At 34.2% G+C, this 14,789-nt stretch overlaps 1 protein-coding gene across 1 annotated transcript; it reads right to left on the reverse strand.

Moving 5' to 3' along the window:
* Positions 1-1,766: 1,766 nt before the first annotated feature.
* LOC121732463 (lysophospholipid acyltransferase 2) lies at positions 1,767-14,348 on the reverse strand. Its single transcript, XM_042122346.1, has 10 exons — positions 13,932-14,348; positions 13,196-13,335; positions 12,707-12,784; positions 12,539-12,630; positions 12,225-12,460; positions 11,181-11,313; positions 10,427-10,647; positions 9,736-9,933; positions 5,393-5,544; positions 1,767-2,142 (listed from the first exon to the last, which is right to left on the reverse strand). The coding sequence occupies exons 1-10, from the start codon at positions 14,016-14,018 to the stop codon at positions 1,971-1,973; spliced, it is 1,509 nt and encodes a 502-aa protein (XP_041978280.1). The 5' UTR covers positions 14,019-14,348; the 3' UTR covers positions 1,767-1,970.
* Between the last annotated feature and the right edge of the window lie 441 nt (positions 14,349-14,789).

The raw sequence follows: 14,789 nt of genomic DNA on the forward strand, positions 1-14,789 counted from the left end.
ATATTATGTCTAGTTTGAAATGTGCTTGAATATATTTTATTATACACCAAGTTATTGTATACCATTGAATGTATCGACTTAATTAAATGGGGTATTATAGAAGAGCACTTATATTAATATTTGCACATTTGACAAGAAATTCGAAGTAATGGTAGAACCTGCACCAAAGGCCACAGATATTTGGTGCAGCTTTAATACTAAAATTATGGTCATATACATGATTATTAATTATTCATAATTATACTTAGTTAACAGTTTGGCAGTCAATTCGTTTGGCGTATAACAAATATATTCAAGACACACTTCCTACACTTCATTATAAAAATATAGAAATAACTATTATTAAATGACCACAACACAATATAATACTTTTTTATGGTATTTAAAATAACTTAAACTATAAAATTAATATAACATTACCTAAATATTAATAGTTGTGCCTGTTACTTTTTGTGCGCTTGTCCTGTCATTCATGTCATCGGCCGCGCGCAGATTTGGTCCGCATGCGTGCAGCGTGTTGCCCGCATAATAGGAAGAACATCTATGAAAATTAAATGAAAGGATGCAGACAGGATAAGCGCTATAATATTAAACTTAAAAAAATATTTTAATAAACAGAAAAACTTATTATTAATTAGTGGCTTTTTGTATTATATTATAATATTTTATAAAAGATTATTGCTTCAATTATTATTTTTGTTCATTATAAAAAAATAACTTTACTTAAACCAAATAACCTTAAACTATGTTATAAACTTCTTTACTAACTCATCATATTAATATTAAGTAGGTAATGTAATTAGTTTATGAGCCTTTCTATTTGAGATAAAGTTGTAAATAAATTAGTGAGATTTTATTAACTCAATAATAATTCATAAGTAACAGACAAAATAATATAAAATAGGTAGCAAAGTTTTGCTTTCGGGAGCTACACTTATAATATAATATTAAAAATTGTTCCCACTGTTTGTACTATAGGTTAAAATATGTTACTATACTACATATTGTTATAAAATGCAAATACACATTTTACTTATTAAATAGCATAAATAACTACGTATAATAAATAGTAAATAATAAATACCACAATTTTGCTGAAAAAAGGAATATCTATAAATAAATCAGACTTACGTCTGCCTGCTGAATCTTGCTGTAAGTGTCTAAACACACTATGCCGAAGTTACGCGGCGTAATTTCGGCATGATTCCGCCTGCAATGTATTTTAATTTACCGACGACACACTATTACATCGCGTTCCGTCCGTATATTGTATGCGTTTGACATTGCGGACGTAATCATGCGGAAATTACGCCACGTAACTTCGGCCTAGTGTGTTTAGATACTAATGCTTTTACGCTGAAGTGGCTAAACACAAGGCCGAAAATGCACTACGCATACAATATAATGCGACGTAATTTCGGCATGGTGTGTCATCGGTAATTTAAAATACATTGCAGGCGTAATCATTCCGAACTTCGGCCGCGTATTTTCGGCCTAGTGTGTTAAGACACTAAAGTGGCACCAGCACAGACAGTTGACAAAAAGTTTTGTTCGACAACATTTTTGTCAATATTCTGATATGACGTGTGCAACATGTCGGATATGAATCGGAATATTTACTGTATGTTTTAGTAGCGCCCTCTGCTCCGACCGTTGATTGAATTTTCTGATTGTTATTGAACTTTTTAAATTAGGTAGAATATTAAATTAAAAAGTCGATTTATAAATTCATAATCCTACAATAGTCATAAAATTAAAATAGACTTTTAAAGAAATTCAATTATAAATAATAATTTCAATAAGTAAACACAAAGGTCCTACGACCTTTTTATTTTCGACTTTGTGCTGGTTACAATAATTAAAAATTATAATATGGCTCGATTTATTCAGTGTTGCAAGTTTGAAAAAATATTTTCCTTATTTTTTTTTAAATACTACTTAGTTTACGGATAGACGAATCATGTTAGGAATTACGATATCTTCATTTTTCCATTAGTTTCAGCCTTTTCGTTTTGTGCGTTATTCGTATACTTGGAAGACTCTTTAGGAAGCTCGTTGCTTAGGGAAGGACTTGAAACGTGCTTTTTTGGCGGTAGCAACAACGCTCCGAGGGCTATGAAGTGTAGAGAATAATACAATCTCCTGAAAAAAGAAACTTGTTGAGATAAAATCAAAATTGGAATAAAATAATATGAAAAAAAGTTTAAATTGTATTATCATACATAAATATTATATTCTACATACATAATATTATAGTCTGTCAAGAAAGTGAAGAAATTAAAAAGTGGCAACATCGTAGTGTCATCCCTTTTTTCTTAGATTGATTTGAAAGGGATGACACTACGATGTTGCCACTTTTTAATTTCTTTACTTTCTTGACAGACTAATGACTGTAACTTCACATGCAGCAACATAAATAATTAATTATTGGCACTGATATTGTAAATGAGCAAAATATATTTATCTAACTGTTACTTCTTTACGTCAACCAACCGCTTAAACAATTTATGTAAGTAGGGCAATACCATATGTGACTGACTCTACATTTGATACGACTTGCGTTTTATTTTGTAATATATTATGGTTACTATCATGTTGTTAATATCAATTGTAAGATGGCTTTGCAGCAGATTAAACGAGCTAACTTATGCAGAAAAAATGGTGTACACTGTTGTTTTCAAATAGCATTTATTTAGTCAAACATAAACGTGACCGACACTACATGCAAAAGGAAATCGTTTCCGAAATAGTTTGTTAATACCAATAATCTTCCTCTCTGTGTGCTAAATAACCCTATTTTGTATTTTTATGGAAAGTGCATGAAACAAACTATTATAAAATGGTTACCAATATCCTGTAAGTTATTTAAAAAAATATTTATTAGCAAAAGAAATTGTGACCGACACTACAGCCCAAAACGTGACCGACACTACACTCACTTTGGGCAGGTAAAAGTCGGTAGTTTTACATGACACCTTAAAATTTATGTATCTTAGCACGTACAATATGAACTCTAAAATTATTATAAAAGCAAATCAGTAATTAATTAATTAAAATGCTTTTTTTTAACTTAAACATCACAAAAACGAAATCACTAATAATTAGTCAAAAAATAACTCAACACGAAATCTTCTAAAAAAACTATTAACATTATAACCCAAGAGGCAGCGATAGGCAGACTTTCGTCATTTTTTTAAGCTAAAAATGTTCCTTTATATGAGCCCTATAGAGGTAAAAACGACCAGACACTATGGAGTTTCGGTCGCTATTACTTTAGAAGGTTTCCAGTTCTGCAGGTCTACGTTACGTTCAATAAAGTTTAAAGATCAATAATTTTATCTTATTTTCTTGCGATATCTGTAAGAATCTCATGTTCTACTGCCAAATTTTTGTGACAATTGCTTCCCATTTCCAGACATCGCTAAATTTTGGATAAATTTGACTTTGAGGTGGTCTGGCAGGTTCTTAAAATAATAATTTAGCTTTCTGCTTCTTTCTCTCTGCTTTCTATACACTGCGATCTTACAAGCCTATTATATCTTTTTAAAATGAATTTTCCCGAATCTCAAAAGCTATATCGGTATTTAACTGTGTGAACAGTCAGTGTGTAACAAAATATGACAAGAATTTAAAATAGATAACGTGAAAACTAAGTCAGAACTTCATCACACAAAACCACACTCAGCCGAGCTCACGACATCATCTCATAAATGGCAGCTTTGCTAGAAAAGTAATCCTTAGAAATTGTTGCTTCTATAAAGTCTTAATAGTACCATAATGTTGTGACTATAATTAAGTATATTCAGGTATTTATTTTCTTAGTTTATGGTAGACTTTTACATGGAACTGCCCAGTAGATAAAATTTAGTATGCAGATACTTTGACCATCTTCTTCCTATCATACCATCTTATCCCGAAATAGCACATCTAGGAATAGCTTCTATGCTAAAAAATATTCCAGCGTGATTTGTCAACATCTAGTTTATTAAATTGCGCTATTACTCGGTAACATAATAGTTTTAATTCTACGCAAAGGAATTACATAGGCAAAACCTTTCGTATCTTCTACTAGCTATGGCCCGCAGCTTCACTCGCGTTAAGAAGTATTATTACACACAATCTTTCATCCCCTATTTTATCCCGTCAGGGGTGGAATTTATCAAAATCCTTTCTTATCGTATGCCAACGTCAAAACATCTACCTGCATGCCCAGCTCGATCCGTCCAGTGGTTTGAGCTGTGCGTTGACAGATGATAGATATGTCAGTCAGTCAATTGACAGATGATAGATATGTAACTCAAAGAGTTATACAATGTGTCCCGACACCGATGTCCGATCCTTTAATGTCATGATGTATGGCATATTTTATCGAAAAATTGGCTGTCAAATTATTTCTTACTCTCCCGGTTGTAAAATGGTAACCATTTTAGTTTTTCTCGGACTTTCTCACTAATCTGACCAATACTTCTATGAAGAGAAATAATCGGCCAATTGCGAGTCGGACTCGCGCACGAAGGGTTCCGTACCGTTATAGACCAAAAATAGGCCAAAAATTCTGTGTTTTTTTGTATGGTAGCCCCCCTCAAATTTTTATTTTATTTTAATATTATTATTAATTATTAAAGTACACATTCAATCAAGGATTTTGTGAAAGTTTCAAGTGTCTACTTGTTACCATTATTAAAATCTAGCAAAAAAGGCCAAAAAAATCACGTTTGTTGTATGAGAGGCCCCTTAAATATTTAAATTATTTTGTTTTTAGTATTTGTTGTTATAGCGGCAACAGAAATACACTATCTGTGAATTTCAGAAGTATAGCTATAGCGGTTCTTGAGATACAGCCTGCTGACTGACAGACGGACAGACAGACATCGCAGTCTCATGGAATAGGGTCCCGTTTTCACCCTTTGAGTACGGAACCCTAAAAGGCCTCATTTGGTAGCTAAACTAGTGGACCACGCTTACATATACAATATGTTATGAACTTCATGAAATAAAACATAGACAAACCAAAATTTAAGAAAAAAAATATTGTGTACTATTTAATTCATTGCTTTTTATGAAAAATCTAGAGTACCTAAGTATTAAACTGGTTCTTTTTTATTTTAAAAAGATAGAGAAGGTTTTTATCTTAAATAAATTCCTTTACTTCTACGCTCTAAGTCAGATAGTTTAGAAGTTATATTATAATATTTTCTTGTGAAGTATGGGGTCAAATTAGTATGAGAGCCAGAGAAAAAAAAATTTTTTTGACCAATTAGAGAAAAAACAATTTTGAGAGCCAATTTGTCAATAAAATATGCCATACCTCATGACAGGATCGGACACCGGAGCTGGGACACATTGTCATTCAGATTATTATTTACGTTTCTTGATGAAAATGCCAACTCACCCATAGAAAGCGAGGCTCGGCGAGAGATGTAGCAGTACAAAGGGAACGGTCGCGTAGGTCATCGCCACTCTCGTCGTCATAAACGTTAGGAGGTCGTAGAACAACTTCTTCGGCCGACTGTCTAAAAACATCGGGCGGACGAACGATCTCAACTGAAATAAAATGTATTAAGTAAGAAATTAAGGTAAACATCCAAAACTTGGCAGTTTATATTACAGAAAGTCGTATTATCATTGGTATTGATAGTACACGTTTGTTGTATGGGAGCTCCCCTTAAATATTTTTTTTTTTTTCAGTATTCGTTGTTATAGCGGCAACAGATATGTACTCATTACACAATCTGTGAAAATTTCTGAAGTCTAGCTATAGCGGTTCTTGAGATACAGCCTGGAGACAGACAGACGGACAGACAACGAAGTCTTAGTAATAGGGTCCCGTTTTTACCCTTTGGGTACGGAACCCTAAAAAAGGCCTTCATGGACGCTTGCCTAGGATGCTGCCGCCGTGGCCGTGGCCTATAACAGCCTATCCGGGGCTGACTATTGATACTATTGATTGACCCGTCTAATCAGACGGGTCGGATTGGAAGGTAACAAAAATATTTCAATATTAGGAGGAATATTCATCAATTAAAACATACGTCAATACGATGAAGAATGAAGGAACAAGCCGCATACTTATGTAGACAATAATGTTCTTTAAAGATTAAGGTTAACCGTATTATCATTCATTATAATTATTTGTTTTTTCAGTATTTATTTTTTATTTTTCTTCGTCGAAGAATGGCAAACGCAGAACGTGTATATTATCCTCTTCACGATTATACCGCTGAACCAATTTAGATGGAATTCAGTTTGAACATACTTTGTGTCCAGAGAAAATAAGGACATAGGATAGTTTTAATCACGGAAAATGCACGATTCCTTCGCTATAAACGAATGAAGCTGCGGGCAACATGTAATCAGTAATAGTACAATTAGTGTCAAAACAAAGACTGTCCTTGTAAGATATTATGCTTCATTCAACGATAAGTACTTATACTCATCATTATACCATATAAAAACATGTAATCATAACTCTTTTACACACTTCTTTAGAGCTTAGAACAATAATTAGCTATTATTAAATCAGTCTACTAGGTATCAAAGCAAGCATACCTCTAGGTATGCATGGGTAATGATGAGTTTAAAAGTATCAATGTCACTTTTTAATTTAACCTTCCAGGTTAAATTAATAAATACCACTAACAAGCTGTAATAATAATCATTACGTGGCTAATATTTTTGAACCCTAAATAAAATAAAACAGATTGTTCGAGTGTACCTGCTAAAATATATTAATTTTATTCTGCTTTATTTCAACCTAACCTGACCTGACCTTACTGTAACTGTATAATTACAAGTTGTGGATATATTTTTATGCAAAAATGCAACATACAAAACGTATACCTATAATATATATGTAACGTAGTTATTTAATTACAAATACATCTTAAGAAGCACTGACACGGGCAACAGTTGCGGCAATAATTGCCGGGCGACACGAATGGGCCGATCTGGAGCAATTACTGGAGCAATATGGAGCAAATTTTACTGGAGCAATATGAAGCAATTTCAATAAATTGCGGCAATTATTTCGGCGATATTGCTCCATGTCGCCGATACGAATTGGCAGGTATTACACGCATCAATATTATCATGATTCTAGTATCACGCGACTCACAAGTGTACTGTGATACTGCGATTCGGCCTATTACACCATCAATATTATCACGGAATCGTGATAATATTGATGCGTGTAATACCTGCCATTGACGAATATCCGATGGGCTCATGTATGACAGTATTTCCTAGTAACTAGCTGATGAAGTTGCGCGATATCGCTCAACTGTATTGCGCAATATTGCTGCTTGTATGTAGTCGTGACGTTAAAGTTGACGAGAATTGACTGGAGTGGAGCAATTTTAGTTGCCCGTATAAGCGTATCTTTATGTTACTTTTATGGGCCTATTCACACAAACATTCACTAAGGGTAAAGGGACTACCTACCTACGTCATCGTTGCAACTCGCAGCACACGAAATGGCGCATTGCCGAGTTTTGCCGCAGAAAACTCTTATTATAATAATATGTATGAAAAAATATAATTTATACTGCTTACAAACAAACTATTTGAAGGAGGCCTCTCTCCTTTTAAAATAAAGGCTCAATGACTTTGTTTAACACGTGTTATATAAATAACGAGCTTTTGCCCGCGGCTTCGCCCGCGTTAGGAAGTATTATATACAAACTTTCATCCCCTATTTTAACCCCTTGGGGGTAGAATTGATCAAAATCCTTTCTTAGCGGATGCCTACGTCATAAAATCTACCTGCATGCCAAATTTCAGTCCGATCCGTCCAGTGGTTTGGGCTGTGCGTTGATAGATCACTATGTCAATCAGTCACCTTTGAGTTTTATATATATAAGATATATTATCATGGTATTTGCATGTTTAAGTAGTAAATTAGCTAAGGCCCAATTCCACCAACTCTGGTGTTAACAGCTTGTTAAAATGTAATGTCTTCTCTTTCATTCATATGAAAAACGAAATAGTTAACGAGCTTTTTAACTTAAACAGTCGTCAGAGTTACAGTTATGTGGTTATACGTAAGATGAAAACCAGTTTGAACGACGTACAGTTTACTATACTGTCCAAGTAGGTAAGATAATATGAATCATATCGTATTGTTAAATTCGATATTCATATCATTATTCGGGACTAGCTGTTGCCCGCGACTTCGTCCGCGTTAGTATAGTAGATCACGTCCCAAGTATTATTTATTATACAAAAATATTCAATGTACAGCATTGACTTTCATACGATTTTATTATATATAGATGTTCCGCGCGGCTTCGCTTGTGTAATTTAGGAATTTCACGCGACCGTACATTTTTAACGCAAAAAATAGCCTATGTCCCTTAACGTGGTCTATTCTTCATGTTTGCCAAATAACATAAAAATTGCACCAGTAGTTCTTAAGAATCTTAAGATAATAAGCAATTTCATATAGTTTCCCCATTTTTTTCCACATTTTCCACTATTTCTTCGCTCCTATTAGTCTTAGCGTGATAAAATATAGCCTATAGCCTTCCTCGATCAATGGGCTATCTAACACTGTAAGAATTTTTCAAATCGGACCAGTAGTTCCTGAGATTAGCGCGTTCAAATAAGCCCTTTCATATAATTTCCCCCGTTTTTTTCCACATTTTCCACTATTTCTTCGCTCCTATTAGTCTTAGCGTGATAAAATATAGCCTATAGCCTTCCTCGATAAATGGACTATCTAACACTGAAATAATTTTTCAAATCGGACCAGTAGTTCCTGAGATTAGCGCGTTCAAACAAACAAACAAACAAACTAACAAACTCTGCAGAATTATAATATTAGTATAGATTCGGCGGTTAGGACCGTAAAATTGGTCCCTTTACAATTTCTTTACTGTATCCATAATATTACGTCTTTAACCAGCAGTTGTGACTTGTGTTTCATACTCTATTCACACTCAGTCATACGTGACTAAAATGAAGTCATGACTTACGAGTGCCAATTGAATTTCTACGTCTCTACAATTCGTCTATTATCAACTCGGTAATCAAAATGACTCATACTTCAATCGCAACTGATTCACATACCTCTGAATTTCTGACTATAAAACGTTAGCAATAGCGATTGAAAGAATAGAGTATATCCTTCACAGTTCACGTTTCTCAATGAGAGGACCCATTATCGCTTATCAACCTATAGGCTATATCAACTGACTAAGCTTATAACATTATAGCAAGATTAGTCGTTTATGGTACAGAGTTATAGACGTTATATTATAGTCCTTTTCACATTAAGTTTAGTTTTAGCGCAAAATAACAACATAGTCATATCTGCATAAAATTAATATACCTAGCGGAATATAGAAACAAAGGCCTGAGCAAGAGCGATGTAACTATCAGTAACACTGCGTGGTAAAATGAGACGTGTGATACATGACAGCAGCACTCTTTTTTTGACGTCCAGTCGCACGTGCCGCACGTTGACAATTTAATCTCATAGAAATCATGTTCAATCATGCTTGTGTAAGTGTATATTTTTACACACAGATAAAACCAATTTCGGTTTCGTTTGACAGCTCGAGATTGTAGCTCTATTCCGCTAGGTATATTAACTTTATGCATATCTGTTATGTTAAAATGATACAAATCCAAGCATTGTCTTTAACAGTCGTTGGTGAAATTAGGTCTTTAGACCACATAAGCAGCAGCCAATTACTAGAAAGCCACAGTAGATAAAGAAGGAACTATCTTGCTCACCTTTTTAGCCGCAACAGTGAACAGTCCACCGGCGAAGAACGTGAAGTAGTATCCAGGATGGAAGCCGTGCCACAGAGCGGACAGCGCGTACACGCGCACCGTGCGGAGCCGCGCGCTGCGTTCGTACGCCACGTTGCGCAGCCACGCGTTCGTGTTCTTGTTCCAGCTCGCGACCGCCGCTCGGAAGTTTTGCGCGAACTGACAGATAGTTTTTTTTTTTTATTGAAAACGCTTAGACACTAAGAGTGAATTATTGCTATAGGTATCTAGGTAATTCGAAGGTTTTTCCACAGAAGTTTAACTCTTTGTCAGCGCTTTTCGTGTTTCACATAAATGCTTATTCTTCAAAAAGATAAACTCCTTTAAAAATTCTTAGAAATGGGTAATTTTTTTTTTATAATTTGATAATAATGAAGATTCCTTCTTTTACTCGATTGTTTCACGGTTCTATGCATGTTTTAAGTAACTAGTAAAGCAGTTATGAGTTATGACATTTTTACAGTTGCAATAAATGTTTGCTAAGGGCCAAACCACACTTGGAAATTTTAAGCTTAATTTATGTTTAAGCACCTTAAATATGTAACTATTTTCAAATACTTTGAAATAATACAGTACAACATAATAATATTATAACACTAAACTCAAAATCATGACGATCTTCTTGACCTTGCTAATTAAGAAAAAAAATTACCTCAAATCCAAACACATCAATGTTGGACAGTTTATCCCATTTCGGGGCACCATCAGTGTCGTATCCGTTGAATCCCATGCCGGAGTTATTACATATCGCCTCTGACAACAACCATGCGTGGTAGTACTTGCATCTCACTACAAGTGTTGCCAGGTATGCATACCATAATAGGTAAAGGGCGGACCAAGAATGGGAAACCTCAGATTTTGGATCCATTAGTTCTGAAAACAGTAAAAAATTGTAGTCAATATTATACAACACTCATTTTTTCTGTTGTGGTGCGTTTACTAGGCCGTAGTAAAACTGGTTTCGTAGTCGACTTATTAGCGAAGCGTTTAGTAAATAGACATCAGTAACAAGTAAGTTCTACTGTGACCAGTAGCGGCGTTAGGGGGGGGAGGGGTGGGGGGCGATGGGGAGGGAAAACTGTAAATATTTCCTACTCCTCCTATCTTCTTCTGATTAAATTCGTTGCGGGTCCAAAGACAGCTTTAGCATGTCCCTCGGGCTCCCTAAGATCATATCAAAGGGTTTTCGTGGTTGGATACCGCTGTCGATCCTGGCGACACAGGAGATACAGTGGTGGGAATGTGTGGTGGGCCAAATCCGTTAAAAAAAGTACAAAGACTCATCGCCACTAATTGTCTTTTTTATTCGCGCACGAATTTCTACCTGATTCGCAACCGGACTATTATTATAGTCCTGGCTCCTGATCATAGTTCCATAACTCATATTTTTCCGAAAAGAGGCTCACCTTCTAGAACAGTGATGGGATATTTGTCAGACAACGATAAGTAGAGAACAGCCGCGGTGACGGATCCCGCCATTTTGTACAACACTGCCAGGCGAGGCGATGGTTCGCTGCCACTCAGTTTTCCCTCCAATTCCTTTTAAAAATTTATTTTAATAAGTATGTATAATTTTATAAAATTTAACCATTACTAATATTTTATATTATAAATTCGAAAGTGTATATGTCTGTTACCTCTTCACGCTCAAACTGCTGAACTTTTTATCCCGAAAAATGTACGGTTCTCCCGCGATAAACGAATTTTGGCGCAACGGAGTCGCGGGCGTCATCTAGTGTGTAATAAATCTTTATTATATTGACTTGTTTATTTAAGTATTAGATTACTAGCTGTTGCCCGCGACTTCGTTCGCGTGGACTTCAGTTTATAGCGCGCGATGTCAACAAAATTGGTGTCAAAAGCTTTTATAAAAAAACCCTGGTACCCCTTAAATCAAAACAGCTGTGCAGTGTGCACATAGTATTTCATTTTTTTTAATTAAACTTTATATTTTATGCCAAATTTTAAAGCTTATTTGGCCCCCCAATTACACAACTTTACCCATAAACTATTTATCATTGATAGGTTTAAGGTTACGTCACTGTATATAATATAAAGTACTGACTTATTAAATAACGTAAAAAAGAAATAACAATCGGAAAAAATCGAAACTCGAATGTATGATAATACCACCACTTATAGAAAGATGTTGGGCAAGCGTTAGCGCGATGTAAGAGACGCACGGCGCCATCTAGTATGAATTTTCGGAACTAACTTAATTTGAACAAATTTTCGTATTTTCACCCCCTTACAACCCTTTTTTCCAGTTAAAAAGTAGCCTATGTCCTTTCTCAGGCTTTAGACTATCTGCATACAAAATTTCATTACAATCGGTTCGGTAGTTTTGGCGTGAAAGCAAGACAGACAGACAGACAGACAGACAGACAGACAGACAGAGATACTTTCGCATTTATAATATTAGTATAGATTAACATTTATGTATTACAAACCTTATCTCTACTACCCTCGATAAAATTAATATAGTCCGGGTAAAATACCACAGGTCCACACATTAATGTTTGAAATGCTAGTGTGTATGCAAAATATTCAAGTGGAGACGGTAGCTTATTGAGTCTGTTCAACTCGTCCGAACCTTTTGTATTGTCATTGATCTCTTTTTTTGTTATATTATCTTGTAACGAATATGCAAGAGAAGTCACTCGTTGCGTTATAACCATTAACGGCCCTAAAATTAGAGAATTGTTAAAGCAAATTTTGAACAAAAGAGCTTTTCATACTGTAAGAAAATAAGCAGTGACCATACCTGTTATATCTAATGAATAGTCTGCCGTATGATATATTTGTCGATGCAAATGAATACATGATAGGTATATCATCGAAGACAGTAATATTACACTGAAAATAATTTTAATTTAGAATATTTTGAACAAAAGATAACATAAATAATTAATTTTTAGTGCACTAAACTCACTTTCCTGTCAAATGTTGTGGCACAAACTTTAAAAGTATGTAACTTATCATAGGCAACATGGATAAATGTACCGCTTGCCTAAAAAAAAATTATCATTATTAAATGTTTATTTGTGTACAAATAAATTAAAAGATTATTTTGGAGTACAGTAGTTGCTAAAAAAATACAATTATTTCAAAGTCAATCGGACAATATTTAAGTTATTGACTTGCCTTGGCCCCCAATAAAATTTGGCCTTTACAGTACCAAAGTATTTTTGCATAATTTATTTAAATGAACAGTGAGGTTAAATTTTAAAGCATTATTTTATTAAAATTTTAAAGCTATGCAGCAATATGAAATGTGAAAATGTAAAGCTTTTAATAGCTGAATTTTGAAAATAAACCACATAAAACGCGCTTTAGAAATTTGCAGCAAATATAAAGAAGCCTCATACAAATCACAAACCCAAATTCGACTACAAAACACAAATGATAACTATAGACTTACTTTCCAAAGCAGAAGTATCCCATTAGCAAACCTATAATGAGGCATAATGAGTGTCGAAATTCAGCTGAAGCTAATTTCAATGGTTTCCGAAACAATCTGGCCAGACATAGTGCAGCTATTTGTGCGATCAAAAAATTAACCTAATAAAAAATAAAATAAATTTCAAACAAAGTATGAAAGTGTTAAGGTGAAAAATAAGGAAAATTAAAATGATATTTTAGTTTTGTAGCATAATAGCCTCCGTCAGTCTTATTAATTATGTATTTAAAGACTTAGAAACTATTTATGAATCTCCCAATATGTGATGAATGGGTTATACAAAAAAAAATATTGCTACATATCGGTGATGACTAATGAGTAGACTGACGAGCGACCTCTTATGTAAAATTTATTTGTTTTATTATGTAAAATGTTAAGCTGTAAACCCAGTAGCATGTAAAATTAAGGTTATATCTCACATTATTTAAATTTAATCCTTCGATTTTGGATTCTTGGAAATTTATTGTTATTCTATTGTGTCTCGCTCACTGGTGAGCTTATGGGGCTTGATGGGTTAAAAGTACAACCTTATCTACGAATGTATAATGGTCCATAAAAATAACAGAATAATAATGAAGAACAGAACTGGTATTTTATAACTTGCTATAGATATTAGATTCTAAAAAGCTATAAAGTATATTTTAGGCTATTGAAATGCCATACAAAAAATCATGAGATTTATCATTAAATTACTTACCAGATCTACGGGAAGACCTATTTTACTTGCCAAAAATAAAAAGGCTTTGCAACCATCATAATGATCTTCATACGACGATGCAGACATAGCTCTTAATTTATTAAACTGATATAAATTTAATATTACAAAGCGGTCACTCTCATGTTATTTTCTCAAATTCTATATGAACAATTTAGTGCGTTTAATAGAAAATATACGCAAGAGAAAATAACAACTTTAAACTAATTTTAGCGTACGGTAGTTTAAAATGAGCAGCGATTAAACTCGAAACCACGTCTTGCAGCTAAAGTTACCTACAAATCCAATCACTTATTTAAACCAACGTAAACTAGTATTATTCACCGATCACGCCACTAATAAAACTAATTTATATTCATTCAATTCATCCAAACTCGTAAATCGTGCTGCGTGCATCGTTTACAATTCATATGTCAACTGTCAAACCAAAGCGTCAAATCACAAATATCAATAAAGAATCTGTCAAGTGTCAAGTATGTTTTTTTTTCTTAGTAGTGCTCATAGTAAGGGCGTAGTAGCACAGCGTCGAACAGCATTCTACTCGACACTCGAGTCGAGACTACATGAAAAGAGGTTTTAACTATAAACCAACACAAGCCCAAAAGTGTACTTAGAATCACGAATGGTAATGCGCAACGAGAAAATATAACAAATAAAAGGGAGATCGTAGACACTAAGATCAGACAGAAAGATCGTAAACAGACAGAAAGATCGTAGACGGCGGAGTGTAACTGGACTGCATGAGAAAATCACATTTATATGTATAATTTCTAGGGTTGCTGAGGATTCCTCTTCCGCTTCCTCATAATGAGGAAGTTCCGCAATATTTTGGGTTCCTCA

The sequence above is a fragment of the Aricia agestis genome, chromosome 12 (genome assembly GCF_905147365.1).
Source record: "Aricia agestis chromosome 12, ilAriAges1.1, whole genome shotgun sequence".
NCBI lineage: Eukaryota > Metazoa > Arthropoda > Insecta > Lepidoptera > Lycaenidae > Aricia > Aricia agestis.